The following is a 22,241-nucleotide window of genomic DNA, read 5'->3' on the forward strand; positions in this document are numbered from 1 at the left end:
CATTGTCATACACAGAAAGTGTTTTCAGTCCAAGAGAACACACTAAAAAAACTCAAAAAGATTCTGTCAATGTGTTTACAGTCAAAATAGAACACATTAAAAAAACTCAAGACGATTCTTGCAACATGGTGTTTTGGTAATCAATAACAATGTGTTAAGACTATTATTAACGTAACTAAAGCATTTTAACATTGATCAAATATCATGGTCAATAATATTATATCAATAAATAATTGAAATAAAAATTACATGCGTCTGTGTCAGGCCACATAAAATGTTTTCATAAAACGAGTCCTAATAGGGCCCTGTACTCCCAGCTGAAGAGCAAAATGTCCAGCATTTAAGAGTGATAGAAATAATGAAGAAAATCCTGGAGATTCATACATGCCTTGACACTGTAAACATAGGGTTGCTTTTGAAAAGTTACTGGGGGAGGGGTTGTTGTGCCTCCTGCAGCCTCCACAACATTGTTGATGGTGCACCTGCCCACTTTGGGACCACCACAGGAAAGAAAATTAGGCAAGCTGAAGAAGCCATGCAGGGCATTATGAGGCACTCCTTCGAGGAGCAGTGAATTTTATAGTAGTGTCTCTAGCTGCTTTGTCTACTGGTTCACAGCCTCATACCACAAACCCTTTTTACTTTTTTAATTTTTTTAAAGGGGGTGCCCATTTCCAACCGGGCACCCCCGTCCTCTACTTTGTTGTGGCCGTGTGGGGACACATTCATGCATGGACGGCATGTCCCCGTCCAACTAGCTCTGTCCTTACCAGTGCAGTAGGCTGGCCTTCCCTATCTCCCAGCCTTCTCTGTGCAGGGAGTGTGCATGGCTTACGCTGGCCACCCAAGACCCAAGCACTGGCCCGAGAGGGAACCCACCACCACTCATTAGGGTAATGAGTTGGGATCCCAGGGCCCTTCCTTCTTGGAGGGGAGCATGACCTGTCTTTTTCTGGCTAGTGGCTGGGTGATGGAGTCCCAAGCCCCATCCTTGAAGCGCGGTCCAGGGAATGGGATCCACATTCCTAATAGGGATCTGGGGGGAGGATGCTCTATGTATGCCTCTTCCATGGAAATAGCTAACTAAATCATGAGCCGACCCTGAGCCCTGGCCCAATCTAGGGGTATTTTTCTGAACTGGCTGCAGAGCTCCATGCTCTGTGTTTAGGGGCTCAAATGTCACAGGTCGATCTTTGGCTCATTTTTGTTCTGGTGGTGAGCTCTACCCACCAGGAGACGTTTCAGCAGACCTCCTCACTTCCAAGGTGGTGTAGTCTGCAGGGAGCTAGTTTTACTAGCTCCCTGTGCCAGCTTTTTCTCTTTTCCTCTGTCTCTGGTGTCCCTTTCCTCCTGCTGGGGCAGAGAAGTCCAGATCCTACCCTGGCTCGTCCTTACGAAATGTAAGGGAACCTGCTTCTCTGGTCCTGGAGAGACCCACTGATCCTGGGGTGAACTGTAGGCAGAGTCCTTCGTCCATTAGGGCACCAGAAGACTTGTCCTTCCAGTTGGCCTTTACTGCTGCTGCCAACTTCCAGTGTCCAAATCCAATGATAACTACTCTCTCTCTTGCAAGAGTTTTTAAATGAGGGGTGAAAGCTTCTAGAAGCCAGGCACACCTGGCCAATCCTAGAGTTTCAATTCACCTCTCCATCTCTGTCCTAACCCTCCTGCACAGCATGCTGGAACTGTGCAAGATCGGGGCCACCCAGAAGTCAGTGGTCACATCTTCTGTGGCGGCCTTTCCCTCTTAAACTTCAAGAAGGAACACCCTCCTGTGTTGGCTCCAGTTGTCTGGGCTTCCTCCTTTGTTCAGTGGGCCTGGGCTGGCCCAGCCCGGTACAGTGTGAGCCCAAATAACCAGATGCAGATTTTCTTCTCAATCCCGTTCCTCCTCAGGAGCTGACGGAATCTCTGTGTGTGTGGGAAGGCGTTTGGTCCCTATCCTGTTGAGCAACGTAATTAACTTGGCCCAGCAGGGTGCCAAGAGGCCTGGACTCTAATCCTGAGCTGAGCCAGAGAAAATGAAAATTCTGGATGACCCATAAGGTGTACATATATTTGCTTGGGATTTGCATAATCAATCTTTGCCCACACTTTTCACCCCTGTTGTTTATCTTGCTGGACGTGTTAGGCCAAAGTGAAGAAAAACTGTTTCTAAAGCAGATTGCCCCTCATGTATATATTAAAGTGTCACTGCAGACAAAACAGGAATCCATACTTACTTAACCAACAAGTGCATGCTAATATTATATGGCCTACCCAAGGTCAATATCTAGTACTACAGAGTCCCCTCTGCAGCAGGCTTCCTGAGCACAGTTACCGGGCTGCTCATGAGGGTAGTCTCACACGCGCAGCCCTCACGTGTGTGTGTGTGTGTCACGTGTTGACATGTAACCGGCCAACTTTTGAAAGTGAACACTGGCAGCAAACATACACAGGTAGTAAGACTCACCCACAGTAAAAAGTCCAAAACCAGGTGCTTAAAAAAGCAAATAAATCTGGGCACACACTTTAGCAACACACCATATAAAACAGCTGCATACACGGAAGACATTCTGATATTTACAGAATCCCCAGAGCTCGCAATTTCTGCAGTCCTATCCAATATAGAACACTTTTCTAAATTTTCAGGATACTCCCTAAATAGGGATAAGACCGAGATTCCCCCTTTAAATATCCACCCCTCAATGTGTGGTTCATCTAACTTCCAATGGAAATCCACAATCAAATACCTTGGGATCTGGTTCTGCAAAAACCTCGCTGAATCAGTGGCTCCCAATGAAAATGTAACTCTAAATAAAATAAAAGAGCTACTGTCAACATGGTCCCCAAAACACATATTGTAGTGGGGGAGATTCAAAACTATAAAAATTATGGTTTCTCCACTGATTAATGTTTGATCACACATTTTACCTACTTGTCTCTTCCCAGTGTTCTTTTTAAAATTGAAAAAAGTGTCTTAGTCTTCCTATGGGAAAACAAAAAACCTAGAATTAGCCTTAAAAAACTGAGAAAAGCTACAATAATGGGGGTTTGTAACTTTCCTAATTGGATTACCTACCAGACAGCCTTCTTAGCAACCCAAGGCTCTGGGTGGGTTAAAACTAACCCACTAAAGAGACCCATATGGACTAATCTGGAAATTTCCATTTGCCACCCCTTCTCAATTCACTCCATACTAACAATGTCACGATTCCCTTACCCACAAATCTGCACAATATTCCGAGACACTATATCTGCCATATTCGAATTAGACTCTACTTTCGATACTAAAATCTGTACCTCTAATCTGACTGTGGTATAAGAAGAAACAACATATCCCTAATTCCCCCTCCTTTGGCCCGACATGGGCATCTAGAGGGATTACAACGATATCTGACCTCTATGATAATACCGAAGCACTCTCCTTCGCCTTCCGACAACATAAACACGGACTCTCCAATATGAACTTCTATGATTTACTCCATATTAGAGCTAGAATCTCCAAGCTGGGTCCTATCCATAATTATCCCTTACTACTGAAACTCCAACGAATACTTTCAAATGGCCATGCTGCCTCACGCTCCTCTACAGAATTCTCACCACCTCAAAAATCCAAGGCCACTCACCGCTAGCACACAAATGGGCCTCCTACGTTTCTTCTAAGATCCTTGTTCCTCCGGACACAGACACATGGACTGACATTTTTTTGGGGATCTGTATTTTGTGAGTTTTACATAATATTGTTATAACATGTGAATAGGTAATGTAATAATACAGGGGTATCCGTATATGATTCTTAAATAAAAACATTAGAAACATTGGAGCAGCTCAACTCTCCACATCGCATTTGCAGTGCCATGGAGTACAAGTTTGTAAGCTTACTTATTGGTCATAGAGGACACTTTGGCAATCTCATACTTATGGAACAATAGAAAAAGGATTACCTTGTTATCTGCCGTACGCAGTGTCAGTACCATCAAACATGCATATGAGTTCCATGATTCCGAATGACCAAGTCACTCAGGAGGGAACATAAATAAATAGTTCTGACTCTAATCAAACAAAAGGAAGAATTAGGGGTAGAAACAAGGGAGTACACAGAGATAGGTTCGCTATCACTCAATGCATTATCTTCGCGTCAGATGTTAAGTACCAATATTGCACTGCAGAACAGTTTTTTCCTCTGCTTATACAACTCAATATATTCATTCCTACACATTGCATCTATTAGGATTATGGTCTGGATATTGATTCTTGTTCAGGTACTTGTTCCCCATCAGAAGAATTATCTGTGTCCACTTCAGGGCATAATGCTATTTGGAGGGCCGTTTGGATCACATAACACCTGGGCTAACATAGGATGACACCTACTCCAACACAAACTGATCCCTTCTCTCTAATCCAGACCACATTTTTTGCTGCACCCTTCCTTTACTTGACCTCCGCAAAATTATCCCGCCTAAAACATAAGGATGCCAACACATGCTGGGCATGTGACTCATCCCACGGCTACGAAGAACACATTTTCTTCTCCTGCTCTCACCTACACTCCGACTGGCAAGATAGTGCCCTATAATTACACAAAATATTCATCTGTCCTTCCCACTCATTATATTCGGATCACACCTGGCAGATCCGGAGGAACATGGCGGCGGGCTGACGCCGGCTGCAGGAGCGCTGTCCCGGACCGCGTGAAGCGTGAAGCACAATGATGCGGTGAGAGCACGGAGCTTTTTACATCAAAAAATTAAGCAAAACTATGCGCTTACTTTGGTATCTTTTTTCTTTCTCCGGAGAACCTCCGCGACGCTTTTAACCTTTCCCTGGTGGTTTCGCCGTTGAGCGTGGAGCCTGGAGCCTGGAGACCGGAGACCGGAGATTAGAGGACGGAGGTCAGAGGGTCTAGGAGCGTTTTTTTTTTTTTTTTTTTTTTTTTTTTTTTTTTTTTTGATGGGTGTTGTGATCCGGCCGTTGCCAGCGAAAGAGGACTGGTTTGGAGCAAGCCCAGGAGTCGGTGTCTGCAGTAGGCGAGGGGCAAGGCTCTGGAGTAGAGCCCGCACAGCTGTGAGGAGGTTTGATTTTCGTTTTCGGTGCGGTGCTGTAAGACGTCTCGAACCTAGTGCTAGTGCTGGATGGGAGCTGGGATTACAGACAACAGAATTAAGGTTGGTGCGGAGGGGGGAGGAGATAGCTGTCTTCAGAGAGGGGAGAGGAGACTGCCGAGGAGGTAACATTTTTTCATCTGATGTGTCTGATGTGCTGAATAGGTCCGGGAGGAGGTCTGGAGGGGTGAGAGAGAGAAAGCAGGGAGGCAGAGGAATGGACTTGCTGACAGATCAGTCCCAATTGATCTCCCCAAAAGAGCATTTCGTGGAACATATACCGCTCTTGGGAGAGACAGTGGATGAGTTTGGGGAAGGAGGCTGCACAGGCAATGTACAGAAACAGCCACCCCCTCCCCGAGCAGCTCCATTAGAAGCAAGAAATAGATACTCACTTCGTTCCCAACCTGAGAAGGACTTGCTAAACCCTCTCTCAGGGAGACCTATCCCTATCCCTATTATTCCTCGTCAGAAAAAGAGCCAAAAGAGTGAAAAGAGCAAGACAGGCGAGGTAAAGAGATCGAAAGTCTGTTCGAGTACAGCTAAGCCCACACCGTCGCTTAAATCGTATTTCAGGATAATGGAAAAAATGACGGCTTTGAAGACCCCTGCAAACACCAATCCCAATCCCAACATCAATCTCAATCCCAACACTGCTGCTTGCAGAAGTAAGGTCGCCAAGATAGGCAACCAGACTCTCCCTTCCGTAACTCAGCCCCTAACTCAGCCCCCGGGTACTCAGGTCGCCACGCAAAATAGATTTACCCCACTGCTCTCAGACCCAGAGACAGACCTTGGTGCAATAGAAATAGAGTCTCCGTCCGCAGCAGCAGAGGGCTCAAGTATAATGCTAGGGGCCAGCTTAGCCCCGGATGTTCCATCATCAGCTGTCCGAGAGACTCATGGTGTGGAAGAAGGAACCAGTCAATCCCAATCCCAGCTCGAGCTGCTCCTCCTGTCCTTACGGGAAGATCTTCTTTCAAAACTATTGCCTAGATTTGAAATCTCGGAGGCTAACCAGAGAGAGATCAATGAAAAATGTTCTAACCTGGAGAGTAAATTAGACGATATCTGCTCTCGTACTGAGGCCTTGGAGGGGGAAGTTGCTGTTCTTACTCAAGCTTCCCAGGATCAAAAAAGGGACATATCGGAGTTGAGAGCTCAGAACAGGTCTCTACAGATGGATATGGAAAGATTGGAGATTCATGCCAGGCGGAACAACTTAAGATTCTTAAAAATCCCTGAGGGGGCGGAAAACGGTGATGTAAAGTCTCTAATATGTAGATTATTGAGAGAGGGAGTATTGAAAGATATGCCTGAGTTAGATATTGAGAGAGAAATACAGCGAGCACATAGAGACCCGTTTAGACAGCACCCAGACAGGAAAGCGCCTAGAAGGATATTGGTGAACTTCCAGACTTACGCAGTGAAGGAGCTGATATTGAGTAGGGCACTTACAGATACATCCCTGCAGATGGAGTCCACCAAGTACCTTGTACGCTCCGATGTTGGCAGAGTTACATCACAGAGACAGTGGGAACTGGGATCGCGAATGGCCGATATAAGAAGTTTAGGAGGGCAGGTAGCAATGAAATTTCCAGCGGCACTGAGGGTGATCTGGAGAAATAAAACGTACAACTTCACTTCACCTCAGGAGGTAGATACGTTTTTGGCTGGTATGAAGAAGTCCCAGTGATAGCCTTTTTTTTTAGATGAATGCTGTGATGAAGAGTGTGACTTTATTTGGGAAGAGAAAGGTAGGAGGGAGGAGAAGGGAAAGGGGAAAAAAAAAAAAAAAAAAAAAAAAAAAAAAAAAAAAAAAAAATGTAAATAAATAAATAAATAAATAAATAAAAAAGAGCACATGTACACATGGGGGTGACAGAAAGCTGACGGAAAAGCTTAATTTTTAGTTTAGCTATCTATCTCCCACTCTCACTTTGAATGTTCAGAGGTAGAGCACGCGTATGGGACTTGGGCTCCTAAACGGCGATATGATCGCCAAGGTCTACAAGGGAGGGTTCCTCAAGGGTGGGGGGAGAGGGCAAGGGGGGGGGGTGGAAAAAAAAAAAAAAAAAAAAAACATTCCTCATATAACCTCGGCTTATGGAACAACTCCTCGGTAGTAAAAAGTTATGGGCCGTATATGACCCTCTTACCCAAGAATTTTATCCGACATGACGGATTTGGCTAGAAAAATATTAAAAATAGTAAATCTGAATGTAAATGGATTAAGGGAGAGGAGGAAACTATTTAGGATCTGTGAATTTTTAAACAAATCAAAGGCAGACATATGCCTTTTAGAAGAAACCCATCTAGAGCAACAGGAATGTAGGATAGCATTCAGGGGACAAGGATGGATACAGGAACTTCTTTGTTCCAACCAGAGTGGGAACACTAGGGGAGTTGCAATTTTAGTACGAGCAAATAGTGGGATTAGGGTGGAGAAGTCTGAAACTGATTGCTCAGGTAGATGGCTGACCGCATCCTTTGTGGTAGATAGGTCACGATTCACTTGCGCAGTATATTACGGTCCCAATTCTGATTCTCCAGGGGCTCTATCTAGTTTAAAGATGAGTCTTTTAAATTACGAAACACCTGTTATCTTAGGAGGGGATTTTAATCTGATCCTCAATGAAGATCTGGATCGTACCTCTAGAGTTAAATTCACCCCCCCACGTAAAACACAAACAGAGCTTAAAAATATTATGAAGGATTTGAATTTACACGATATTTGGAGGGTCAGAAATGGCAGCAGTAGAGAGTACTCGTTCTATAGTCATAGGTATAGACATCACTCTAGGATAGATTTCTTTTTGTTAGATCAAACATTAATATCGGGGGTCGTCACCGTATCCTATATTCCTGCCATACTTTCAGACCACTCCATGGTTGAGCTAAAGGTTAAGCTTGGGCAAGAAGACCAAGTGAGGAGGTGGACCTTAGACAGGTCAATACTTTTAAAAGAGGAAATGAGAATGGAGTTGGTGGTCGAAGTCGCTGAGTTCTTTAAGGCAAATAGTGGTACCGCAACAGATCAATTGGTCTGGGAAACCTTTAAGGCGTGGCTGAGAGGGTATCTAACCTCCTTTATGATTAGGAAAAATAAGTCACGAAGAAGAGAGGAAGAAGATCATCTCACAAAAATTAAATTAAAAGAACAACAGTTGCAGAAGGCCTCACTAGACCTCCAGCCTAATCTAGCCACTATACAGAATGAATTTGATGCTCTGAAAGCTGAATTTCAGGCAAGGTTGGACAAAATAGTCAAAGACAGATGGGACGCTAGTAACTTACAAAACTTTTCGTATGGGGAGAAATGTGGCCGATTACTTGCCTGGAAGGCTAGATCAGACCGGGCTAGGAATGTGATTAAGGGGTTAACCATAGGTGACACTGGGGCCATCTCCCATGACAATGATATAATCTCCGGGGAGGCAAAACGGTTTATGCAGGACCTATATACTGAAGAGAGCGGCACCTCAATACACGATGCCGAGCAATGGTTAAATCAGCTGGAACTGCCACAATTGTCAGAGGCTGACAGAAGATATCTGAGCTCTGAAATACAAGAGGGCGAAGTCTGTACTCAGATTAAAAAAATGAAAAAAGGGAAAGCAGCGGGGCCGGATGGACTCCCTGTAGAGATCTACCATCTGGGATTGGATAAGGTTGCCCCGATTCTTACTACACTGTTTAATAAGATACTGATATCGGGCGAGGCAATTCCACAAACCTGGTCAGAGGCAACAGTCACGCTGATCTTAAAACCCGATAAGGACCCTGCAAGGGTTGAGTCATATAGGCCAATCTCATTATTGAACGTGGACTATAAGATTTTTGCAGGGGTCCTGGCAGCTAGAATGGCTAAAGTTATAAAATCCATAGTACATAGAGACCAGAGAGGTTTTATCCCCGGAAGACAGCTAAACGAACTAACATTCCAGGCCATCGCCGCTATAGATGTAGCTACAGATAAAAAATCCCCCCTGACTATTGTGGCAATCGATGCTGCCAAGGCTTTTGACCAAGTGAATTGGTCATACTTATGGTTGGCCCTGTCCAGGTTTGGAATCCCGAAAAATTATGTAACAGCAGTTAGATCACTGTATCTCTCTCCCAGGGCAAAAATTCTGATAAATGGGTCACTTACGGATTGGGTTTACATTTTACGTGGAACAAGACAGGGGTGCCCCCTTTCTCCCCTGTTGTTCAATCTTTATATCGAGCCTTTTGCTTGTCAGCTGAGAGGCGACCAGGCAATTAAACCCTTCAATATAGCGGACTTTACGTTAAAATTGGCCTTATATGCTGATGATCTTTTATTGTTTACATCTAATCCGGCTGAAGCCATTCCTAGGTTATTCGCTCAGGCAGAGTCTTTTGGGAAGATCTCGGGATATAAGATCAATAGGGAAAAGACCGAGATAATGCAATGGAATCAGGAGGTGGCAGCTCCTGATGTAAAACTCCGCATGAGATATCTTGGCATTCATTTAGCTCAAGATATTATGGAGATATCGAAAGTAAATCTCAGTAGAGTCCATAAGGAGGTGTGCAACCTTCTATCACGGTGGTCAGGCCTTCAGCTGAACATATTTGGGAGAGTAAATTTAATTAAAATGATTATACTGCCCAAAATCACTTTCCTATTCAATTCCATCCCACTAATGTTTAACTCACCAGATTTAGCCAAACTTCAGGGGAAAATAGGCTCCTTCATTTGGAATACGAAGACTTCAAGAATTTCTTGGAAGAAAATGAGGAGAACCCTGAAAATGGGTGGGTTAGCTTTACCAGATTTACTCATATATTGCCACTCCTTTCATTTTAAAAACTTCAGACTCCTGGCTGATGAGACAGATGCCTCCTCTTTGGGTCTTCTGTTTCGGGCACTTCTCCATGGTATCCCACAAGGACAGGAATATTTTCTGTTCAAATTTGGAGATCCAAAATACTACAAGAGGGTGAGACTAAAAATTCTAAACACGGCTTTAAAAAACTGGATGTTTATTAGGAAAAGATTGAGTATCCCCTATTATGCCCCTAACGCCCCGATATGGGACTCACCAGGGACTCCGGACTGTCTTAAAGACACCCTTTCATCTCCACTTAAAACAGCAGGATTAGTATTTTGGAGGGATCTACAGAGAGATTCGGAGCTCCTGGATTGGAATTCTCTGTCGAGTCTGACAGGGGGAACACTTACAAGATTTAAATATTATCAGCTTTCGGGGTGGTGGGCCACCTTTCCATGGAATATTAACATCCCAAACCCAAAGTTTGATCTGGTCAATAAAAAGGGCAGATGGCCAAAAGAACTTTCTCACTGGTATTGGGCCTTGATAGAAGTGGAGGATGTTACCGAGCCTGAACTCCAAAAGCTGTGGGGCAATGTTATTGGTACAGGCGTTAATCTGCGGGATCTGTGGGTGGACTCATTTGTAATGCTTTATACGGTGGTTAAGTCTGCCCCCCTAAAAAGAAATCACCTTTTTACCTTGTATAGAGTATACATCTCACCTAAAAAATTAGTCAAAATAACAAGTTTAGATTACTATTGCCCGAGATGCAAACTGTTAGCCGCAGACGATTTGCACATGTTTGTAGAGTGCCCAATGTTAACAAATTACTGGCTTAAAGTACAAGGGTTCCTGGCTGAGGTTCTAGGCAGACAATTAGTAGTAACTACTAGGATGATCATGTTTGGAGTAACATCGCACACTGAACAGAATGATCTGGCTTCTAAATTTATCTTTTATGTCATCATCCTAGCGCGACGAGAAATATGTAAAGCCTGGAAGAGTGAAAATGCCCCAAACTTTGCAGACTGCCTGAAGTACCTTATATATATAAGCGAATTTGATATGGCCTGTGATAGTACCAGCCAAGATAAGATCTGGGCGGCCCTTGTGGCATGGCGGAATAGATGAGCATATTCCAATGATTTCACCTGGGCACTGTTGGTTCTTTGCCTTCAAAACATTGGGTCAAATGGCCTGAATGGAATGGAGTGGAATAAGAAAACAGTTGCTACTAGAGGGGTATTTCCTTCCCATCTCTCCTCAGACCCCTAAACATCGAGATTGGAATAACGCGGGAAGAGGAGAGGGGGCGGGTTTCTCCATCTGGAATGCCCACCTTGGTATATGAGGAATAAAAAAAAAAAAAAAAAAAAAAAAAAAAAACACCTGGCAGATCCCCAATAGAACTTTCTGATGCAGATCTCTCCCTTCTTGACCTGTTACTCACCATCCCAATCAAAGTTATACTTATCGACTGGAAATCTAGCAATAGACTAACATATCGTACCTGGTGGGCCTGAGTTACCTATCTGGGAAGCACACACATAACCCTATCTAATACTAAAGGTTGCCCAGTAACCTCCAAACGTATTTGGGATATGTTAGATCATTTTATGCGTAACTCGTCATCTACTTTCAACTACCATCACTGACTCTACATTATCTACAACTGATCTTAATCTACGAATGTATTCGTTGACAGGTACAATGTCACATTGTTGTGCATATCTTGATAATGCTATTGATTCTTTATTTTATCGTTTCTACCCCCTTTGTTTTTCCTAATTATGTATTGTATGCTTTCTATTAAAAAAACGAATAAAATATCTGGGGGAATAAAAAAAAAAATACCGACTCCACAAGCCTTGCAAAGTATGGCACTCCCGAAGTTAAAAAAAAAAATGAGAGACCATTCAGGAACCGTTTGCAGGCGGGTAAACTGTTTTTGCTGCAGCAAAGGACCATGCATTGACACAGGAGGCTTACTATCGCTCAACAGCAGTCTTCATGTCCCTCTTACAGGCCCCCACAGCAGGCAAAGTATTGCAGTCATTTTCTGCATTCATTCCTACGTGTGTGGCTCACTGACTTCCCCTGCCCCCTTTGCCTGCCACTGATCAAATAGCCCTCACTAGCCAATCATCCCAACGGCTCCTGGCCCAAGACAGTCTGCTTCCCCCTCCCAAACCTCTTATCAGGAAGGGGGGTTGCAATAGGCCCATCCACATTTTAAGGGTGCAAGATGTCCTACGCATGGGACATCCTGCACCGAGTAATCTGGCTCAGAGGTTTTAACTCCACCTAGACTGAGGTCAGGAGTACTCGAGAAATTTCTTTTCGTCAAAGGTAAGTTTCCCCAACTTCGCAGATGTAATTAAAACCTTTACCCAAACATACTGGTAAACTCATCCCTGTTTTTTTTTTTTTTTGCGTGTGTATAGAATGGAATCTACATTTTGATTCCATTTGATTACAATTTATACATCCATTTATCCACTGGAAGACGATGAACCATGTTGTCAATTTTGTTAGAGTCAGAGGTGACAGTAGTATTAGAAATGTCACTGCTGATAAGCAATCAAGCTATACATAGTAAACATAAATACTAATTGCTTTCATTGTGCCTTGATATGCACAAAATATAATGTTTGGTATATTAAGAAAACCTCAGAAACATTTCGGGCCTTTGCACCAGGTAACCAGAATCATTAGTGATGCGGTTTTGAGCCGTCATCTCCTTAGTTTTCAGTCTAAATATTATCCCAGTAATCACACTGAAAGTGATTTGTCCTCTGTGCCTTATCACTATAGCTTGACAATGCTTTTAAATGTAATGTTGCCAGCCATATATACAGCATCATTTTTACAATCTGTTCTTCAGGCGAGTCTAACTGAGAGTGAGGAAGGGCAGGATCTTGACCCTTGTCTTCAAGGATTCTTTAGTGAACATCTTCCGACACTGGATGATATAAGACTGACAAATGATGGACCATACACAGATAACAGCAGGCAAAAAACAGAAACACAGTGTTTTAAACTACTTGGGGGGAACATTGTTTTTATGGGAACTTTGATTTAATGGAAAATGTAATTAATTGATTATTTTTAGAAGGGGGGGGTCGTTTTAAATCTTTTTGTCCAATCTGTATTTTTGCTGCTTAAATCTTTTTTTTTTGTGTAAATTCCTGCTCGAACTGCGAATCAGTTGACTGCCTTAATGTAAATAGGAAAAACTATTATAGGGGGAAAGGTTTTCTTTTAAAAACTAAGGTGTTTAACTGTCTTCCATTTAACCCTGGTTCTCGGGGTTTTTCTTTGGAGCAGCCATCTTTGATCAGTGGCGCTGTAGATCTTCCTGCCTGATCAGATACTTCAGAGGGGGATGCCGCTGACGTGCTCAGCGGGTGCACCAAAGGCAAGCCTGTATGTGCCAATCCATGCCCGGAACGCGACCAGTGCCAGCCCCCCGGCCCATTTTGTTTCAGGGAGGTTCATACCATCTGTTATATTCAAATAAATATTAAATGAACGTCCAGAGTATGCAGTGCGACATTCTACTTTCCCCTTTAAATATTGGAGACCCGTTGTCGTGCCTCAAATGTAGAACCGTGTTCAGGGTCTCCCCAGTGCTATACTGTCATTCCCCATTCGTCTGGGGGGAGATTGTTCGTAGGTGACATAATTAATGCATTTATTAATTGAGAAAGCACACTCGAGAAACGTTTGATTTACTCATGGATTTTTTTCTTTTTGATCCTGTGAGAATTACGTGGGATCACTGCATTTTTTTCCCTTTTTAGGCCGGGGGGGGGGTCCCTCTGGGTCTACCCCATGGTGCCTAGGGAGTCAGGGTATCTCTACCTTGCCCCTTTATATCTTTCTTTGTTTTATAACTTTAGGACAGGGTACTAAGTCCCTGAGTCCTGTGATGGCTGCCAGCAACATTTTTCTCATGTTCTGGCAGCCAGTCAGAGCGCTCGAGGGAGTCTGACTCCCATGGGCACACCATGGCCCAAGGGAAATAAAGCTTCATAGACCATTCAGAATGCTCTATTTTTAAATTGCAGCATCCGCATGACTCTCTCAAGGCTCTTACGAACCCAACTGACAAAATAAACAATCATTTTTCACTCTAAATTTCTCAAAAACTACTGAATGGATTTACACCAAATCACAAACAGCACAATCTTCAGACAAAGATCTAGCTTCCAGCCGAATTTGGTGTTATTCTGCTCAGCAGTTTTTGCTGTAGCCTTTTCTAAAGAAGTCTATAGAAAATGCATGGGGATTTTGCGTTTTGGGACCCCCCCCCCCTTTTTGTCTCGACCCTTGTTGGATAGATCACCCTAAAACTTTATAGGAAGGAGCTGAAGTGGATGAACTTGTAGTAGTTGGATTTTTTGCGAAGATTCATCAAACAGGGCCAAAGTTGTTAGAAAGCTAAAAAATGTGCCGTCAATGGAAAGGCACACGTAACTATAACCACCTAGTGGTTACCGCCACTGAGTGATATATACCATTGCTGGATGCTTGACATCTAAGTCAACTTCCACTGTCGCTTGTACCTTCTGGGTCTATCAGGATGTGGTGAATCACAAAAGAAACCTTCAGACAAAGGAGGTCTCATCTTGCATAGAAGGAGTATGCTGTTAAAACCGTTGACCCCTCCATTGCTCATGCAATCTTCATGCCTTTGTTTTTGTGAGGTATGTTTTTGTAAATGCACAAAGACTACCCTGTAGCTGAGAAGGCAGGACTTAATCCTGTGCAATTTGGTCGTGTTGATGATCCCTCTCACATTCAGGTGACCATCTTATATGTGGTCATTCTATAATAAAATGTGTGTTAATACATGTTCACCTTTTGTCCATGTCTTTGCTGCAGTCTAGTGTCTCATAGTGTGTCTCATAGTGTTGTCTCCAGTATGTTAAACAGTGACATTAGCATTACCCATCTTAGGGTTGGTTCCAAACTCTCCTAGCCAAATCCTTTCAATTTAACAAAAACCCACTAGAGATCTTTCATTTCATCGTTGAGTGATTGCAGAGAGATGTACAAGGGGAAAATATGAGTTCTCAGCTCTGACATTTTGCCCACTTGTATCAGGCTTTCTGTCCCATCTATCATCACATTTTCAATTCCTGGTGGTCAGTTATTGCCAATTGCTGAGCTTCATCATTTCATCAATTCAGATATGTGCCTGTTCGATGCCTGCTATGGGTATTTTTGATAACACCCAGTTCCAGGTAGGTGATGGGGGGGACATACATATTTCTCCTTTGGCTTAATACCTTTCAAAAAGTGTGTCCTTCTCTATTTCCTTGTGGTTATTTCTAAAGTGCTCTGATGCCTACAAAGGGACAGATGTGCTCTGCAAAATCAAAAATAAATAAATCTGTGTCCGCCTAATACTCCCCTTTCCCATAGCCTACGGTCAAAGCATTCCCACCAAAGGACTGTGCAAGGTAAGTATGTACATGTGTTTGAAAATAGACTTTTCAAAACTATTCTCTAAAGATCTGGGACACATCACCCAAATGTGTGGTCTATATTGTTAAGCATTCTGGTGTAGGAAGTAAACATACCATATGTAGTTTGGTGGGTATGTAATAGAATATATTGATTTATTTATACTGAATTTCCCTTTTTTGTGCCTCAACACAGTATAATGTCTGTCACCTTGATCGCATTTTTCTAATTGCTTGTCAAGTCAAGCACCAGTTCTTAGGTATGTTCAACATTTTCAGGAAAAGGGACACGGCCAGCAAGGTGCCAGCGTAGACATACCCACATAACACGCCAGCTCACCCATAAAAAACGAGTTCTCCACGGCATCGCAGGTTCATCTGAATGCACCAATGGGCTGACCACGAGTGACTGGCTTCTAAGGAGAGGGAGATCACTGGTTGATGTGTGATTTTCACTGGGGGCACAAGGGGTTAGACCCGTCCCACAGTGAGGATCTGCGAAAGAAGATGGCGGTGGTGTGGGCTCAGGTGGAGTAGGAGCAGTGCAGCCCCTAAAGACAGCTGCCTGGATGTTCCAAGAGCATTGGAAAGTGAAGCAGAGTCTACAAAGACAGGGAAATATCCCCCATGGACTTGTTAGCAGGGTGAAGAACCTCATCTGAAGAAACAACTGCTGGAGTTAAGGGGCTACAAACCAGCTGGTGGTCACGCAGTTTCTATACAAGGTACGGGGACAGCAGGAGATGGCCTTTTTAAACCCAAGACCATTGACACCAGATGTGCTGAAGAGCGCCAGGAGGAGATAGAACTGATACTTGGGAGCAGAGTGGGTACTGAGACCTTATTCTCCCCTTCCCTCCCAAAACAGCAGATGAGAAAACTGCCATCAAGGACTTGGACAGACACCAGGGGGGAAGAGACAGCAGGACTGGAACAATAAAGACTGGGGCAAGGCAAAACACACTGACGGCATCCCCCTGAACTTATTGACTCAGAGCACAGAAGGCATCAGTGTGAAGGCTGTGGGTCAAACTTGACTGCTAATCCAATGAACCGCAGACAACAGCATGCATAGCACATGGAAATGGTGCACTTGGTGACCTAAAGGCAGTTTAACAATGAAGAAACATCACATTGAGGTATGGGCTGACAATTAAAGAAGGGTAGAGTTATTGTTGGCAAAATGGAATAGACACATTTAACACCCACTATGGGCAGAGACAAAGTACAGAAAGATCAATAAATAGGACAGCAAGGAAGATCCCGCGTATGTGACTCCTAAATCAAGGCATGCTGGAGACATATGGTGCTGGCCTACAAAGGAGATAGATGCCATATTGACTGCAAAAAAAGAATCAAGGGAAATGCTTGATGCAAAGATGGACACAGTAGCGATAGGTCTCAACTTACTACGTGCAGATGAACAGAAAGTCAAGGAGGTGAAGGAGGCATTGATGGAGGTGCAACAGCTTGTAGATCTCACAGACCGAGTCTGCTACATGAAGAGCAGGGCTGAAGATGTTGAAGACACTCCATGAGAAACAATCTAGGAATAGTCTGCCTCTCAGAAAGAGAGTAAAAACCCTCTATGCATAGATAAATGACATACAGCACAAATCGAGCCTCACTCCTTGTCCAAGTTCTCCTCAGTTGAGAGGGGTAACCAAGTGCCTTCACGAGTCCAAACACATGGGCTACCCCCACACCCACTTGTAAAAAAATGTTCTCAGCCACAGAGTTTGTGAACTCCTTCTACAACTTGCATGCTGACAGGGACCCCAGAAAGTGTACGACAGTGAAAGGTCATTGTTCCCGGGCTACATGGGAGCAGCACAACAGCAATGGAGCATGTTCCAGCAAGTCAAGAGAGTCTTGAAGTCACTAAACATGCAGTATGTGTTGTTAGTCCCTGCCCAGGAGTAACCAGAGAATTAGCAGGTAACAGAATACAACATGAAAATGGACTATGTTAAAAGTCAGAGAGCTCATGCAAAAGACAGAGAATGAAAGGCATCACAAACCCATTGTAGGACATGACGCACTTGAATGAAAAAACTTGCTCAACCCAGTGACAAAGGGGCAGACACAGATGTCAAGAGGCACAAAGAAGTTATGAGACATAGCTATGTTCACATCAAGGACATCAATGGAAAAGGAAAACACCTAAAGTGGCTCTGATGCTCTTCAAAGTGTCACCTCACTGACCTTCCAAGCTGAAACTGTGACAACTGAGAAAGCAAACGTTTCTGTAAAAGAGTAGACAGGTGTGAGAAGTTGGCATGGTATATGCTGTCCACTAATTGAAGTGGGCCCCTTGCACCAGTCCAAACAACCCATAGAGGTCAAAGATAACCTTAGAAAGCTATTCAAGTGGTAGCTGTGGAGAGCAGCCTTCAGGCTTAGTCTTGAAGGAATGTTCAGCAGCTAGTTTTACCAGAATGCAACCTTATAGTATTGGTTAAATGAAAGGAGAACCACACAGTAGTTATAAAAATATGTATTTATTAATATAACACTATCTAGTATGACACAGTATCACCTACTCGGAGATATTCACAAAGCACACAATACGTAAGCACAGAAATGACTGTAAATAGCACTAATAAACGGTAGGCCCCAGGGCGGGACCAAACCATATCCTAAAAAAGTGGTATAAGAACCACAACTCGAGTCAGTGGGACCCCAAGGTGAGTAAGTTGGGAGCCTACGGAGGACAGGTGCAGTGTGGGAGCACAACCGCTTGCTCCGTACAATTATATGGGAAAGTTCCGATTGAAGTTTTAGAGTTTAAGGATCCTTCCCAGTGGACTTCAAAGAAACCCCATGGAAGTTAGGAGGTTGGAGAGCCACCCCACCCGTGGATACCAAGGTACCCAAGTTACCTATCTCAGGGAAGCCGGGTGCATCGGTCTGAAGTGGCGCTGGAAACCGATGTCGAACCCAATGGAGGACTTCGAAGAAGATCCGCTGCTGGAAGGAAGATAAGTGTCCGTTGCAATCCAAAGGTGGATTCTAGTTAAAGAGTGCATGAAAGCAGAGGGGACAGTCTGGGTCACTCAGGTGTATCCAGGGGCTCGGTAGACGAACGCCCATCGATGTCAGGTGCTTTAAGTGTGTTGATGGAGTTCTTGACTCTGCAGCTACAGGGACCAGGAGATGTCGAGGACAACCAGGAGCCGGATACAAGCTGTCCCACAAAGGATGTCGAGTACTGAGGGGTCGGTGTCTGGCGGGAGCACCAACAAGCCTTGACAGCGACAACCTACGCAGAAGGTCAAGGATGTGTACGGTTCAGACCAGCAAGGTCCAGGAGACTCACCACAGCAAGGGGAGTCAGGGTAAGCCTGGATCAACCAAAGGAGCCCAGACAAAACAAATTTGACCCTCAAATGGACCCACAGGCAGAGGCACAGGAGTCGCTAGAGGACCTCAAGTGATTTCACCAAACAGCAGCCCACCGAGCACTCGGTGCGAGAAGGCCGGAGTTCTTGGTAGGAAATGGTGCTAGAAGTTAGGGCTACTCGGAGCCCAATGCACTTGTTCAGGAAACGCTAACAAACATATGCACTTGCAAATGTATGCGGTGCACAGGGGTTCAGGAATTGCAGCTTTCACAAGGGATTTGTGTTGCTGAAGCCTTTGGAATCTGTAGGAGCTCAGGGTCAGCAGACCAGACAGCAGTGTTGCGGTTCATGTGAATGCAGGGGAAGGACTCCTTCCCTCCAAGGAAGATATCTTCGGTTGTCCTTGATGCTCCCCAGATCCTGCACGGATCCTGTATGGTGCACGGGCACAGACAATGATTCAGACTAAGAGGGAAATAAAGTTGGGTTCAAACAAAGTCCAGTGAAGTCCAGAGTGTCCAGATGGTCGAAGTTCAGGGGTTTCTGGTTCAGAATCTTGTTCACGTTCAATCTAGGGTCCTACAGCCAGGTAAGCCCTTTTGTACCCACGGGAGAGGGTTGGCCAGATTCAGGGGACCCTCCCAGGGGAGGGCCTGGACAGTGGGGAGGTTACTCCCATATCCTGTGTCCAGTTTCATGCCAGAGCAGGAGCCAATGGCTCCCAGGACTGGTTTGAACTGGACTATGCACAGGGACACCAAATGTGCCCCGCATGCAGACATTCGGTCGCTGGCAAGCGCACCCACCCAACCCTAATATACTAAATCCTGTCTGGGAGGTGGTCACACATCCCTGTGACAGGATGCTTTTATTCTACCTTCCCATGCTCGAGCTTGACTCAGCAGCAGGAGGGCATACATGTGTCTCTGGTCGGCAGTAACCATTTTGTGCTGCCCGGGACTAGAAGACTGGTACCGGGAACACCAGGGACCCAGTGAAGCTCGCTTCTGCGGCGTGGAATCATACCTTCTACACCGGTTTCCAGTGTGGGGTATGATTCCAACATGTTTGACACCAAACACGATAGGGTTTGTTTCAGACATTTTAGAGTTGGTCATCACACAGTTGCATAATGCCACTCTATATGTCGTAAATGGCTGCTACACTGACAACCTGGGAGAATGGACTCCGTACGCTGCCGGGGTGTTCTGCTCATTCAGTGGCATCCTCTCACTTAGAACCAAGCACCCTGCCCTCAGGATTGTAAAGGCCTGCTAGAGAGGTGACTTTTAGGTTTTAAGTGCAGTGACCCTTAGATATAGTAAACCTATATCTTAAGTAAGTGGTGCATGCACCAACTTACACAGGCTGCAATGGCAGGCCTGTAGGTTCCATGTTGCATGCTTCAGCCCAAGGGAGGCCTCTGGGCTAACCATGCCCTGGGTACATGTGTACCATATACTAGGGACTGGCAAGGGTACACCAGTATCCAATCTGGAGTGTACCTAGGTACATAACATAACAGGTTAGGGAGAAAGCAGGTAGACTGGGGTCCTGATTAGCAGAATCCCAGTCAGACTAGTCAAAAACCAGCTGAGCACCGGGCAAAAAGTGGGGTTACACATGCAGAAGGTTCCTACCTTCCTACAACAGGCAACTATTGATGTTGCAGATGTTATCCTATGGTTCAGTTCTGGACTCATGAACCTATTGTCATGAGCTGAAAGCCTCAAATTGAGACTGATGTAAAACTCGGGCTAGAGCAATCTTGCGTTTAGGCTGCTGAGAGCAGGTCTCATTAGGGTCTGCTCCCAATTTCAAATGGCATATCTTATTTCGGATCTTTAAGACAACTTTGTCTGGCTGGCAGACATGTTAGAGGAGGCACAGAGTGGTTAGAAAAAGGTTAGTACCTTCATTAAAATCCTGGGACAATGCGTGAAGCAGAATTAGTGCGTACTAATGAGATTTTGCCTTTGCCCTCTTGTTGAGGGTTGAGTTGGTAGGACGTGTTGGTGAGTTTTCTATTTTTTCTAATATTACAAGTATTGTCTTTATTCAGTGATAGATACTCAAACCTCAATGGGACATTTTTCTACATTGTGATAATTCTAAATTTAGCCTCCCGTTCAATGTTACATAAGTTATTATTATGCATAGATCATCACTGACTATGGTCAACACTGCTCGAATTTGCTCTGCTTTCTGCTGGAATACACCTATTAACATCCAGCGACTGAACTGATACATCTCATACACGTTTACCATAATAAATTTCACAGAATGTTCTTTTGAATAACATATTACAAATGTCAGCACTAAATAAGAATTGTGACCATCATAAATGTATTACTACCTGAATCAAAATAGAAAAAGGAACCTGAACAAAGCCATAACATGGGCAATAACAGAACAGTGTTGGGTGTGCCCCAATGCAAGGTGAAAATGTGTCCGATATAAAATGTATGGAGTTTAGCACACGGCGATGTCATCGTGGCACATGGTGCCCATTTTAACATATTTACATGTTGTACAGTGCCACATGCTAATGTCTGTTCTGATGTTGGTGTGTAAGGATTACTCCTGAACTTGAAGGGTGTGTGAAAACCATGTAAGTAGGTACCAAATCTCTGTTGTTTTATGTCCGATCGTCCTCTGTACCCTACAAACTGTTAGCTCTCTAGAGGGGCGTAGTGGGCAAAAAATGATGTACTCTAATCTGGACAGGATTATTTACCAACAGCTGATATTGATTTACAGATTTTGCCCATCACTTGATTGTTTTTCTGGATAAATTGAGGGAGATTTGTTAGAGAGCAAGGATGGGTGATCAAACGCATCATTTGCAGTGGAGAGATCATGGTGTGTGATGGTAGACGAGAGATGATGGGCAGAGATTATGAAAGGGAGCAGTTCCTGTGGGGTGCAGCGCTTATAAACAGAATGAAAGGAATCTAGGTGATTGCAAGAGTTAAAGAAGGACATGAGGCGATAGAATATTTACCATTTCAAAATTTTCGAGACGGCATGGTGAGAGAAAGGGCAACGTTAGGGTATTTAAATTTTAACTCCTGCTGAAAGCAATTCCTTTCGTTGGTCATTTTCAATGTAAAAATGTTATTGTTTTTTGGGTAACTACCTTTAAAAACATGTCATGGTTGTGTAATTTGCGATAATACTGCCTGTACCAAACCTCCCTAGTTTTCACCTAATTAAACCAGCTGCTGAAAGGAACAGACCCTTACATTTGCTAAGTGGTGTCTAAATCACCACAAATGATGAAGATGTGTGTTTGAAAAGCTCACTCTGATGCACAATAACTTGTGGGCTTCTACATTTAGGAGATTAAAAGTCAGTTGCTGAATATTCATTATTCTCTTGCCAGGGAACGCGACTAGATGACGCAGAGGCCTCTGGAGCTCTCTGCATTGCACAGCCCTGGCCTGGCATGGCCAGAACGATCTATGGAGATCATCAGAGATTTATGGATGCCTACTTCAAAACATACCCAGGTAGGACCAGTGCTGTAGAGAAGGGGTC

General features: G+C 44.2%; 1 protein-coding gene across 1 annotated transcript in view; it reads left to right on the forward strand.

Annotated features, from left to right (window-relative positions):
• The window catches only part of ACSS1 (acyl-CoA synthetase short chain family member 1), a 1,009,364-nt gene that overhangs the window by 767,339 nt on the left and 219,784 nt on the right, over nucleotides 1-22,241 (forward strand). Inside the window, exon 10 of the mRNA XM_085612062.1 lies at nucleotides 22,087-22,213. Coding sequence (XP_085468188.1) covers nucleotides 22,087-22,213 — 127 coding nt within the window. The remainder of the gene's footprint in view (nucleotides 1-22,086; nucleotides 22,214-22,241) is intronic.

Source organism: Triturus cristatus, chromosome 6, assembly GCF_964204655.1.
Source record: "Triturus cristatus chromosome 6, aTriCri1.1, whole genome shotgun sequence".
NCBI lineage: Eukaryota > Metazoa > Chordata > Amphibia > Caudata > Salamandridae > Triturus > Triturus cristatus.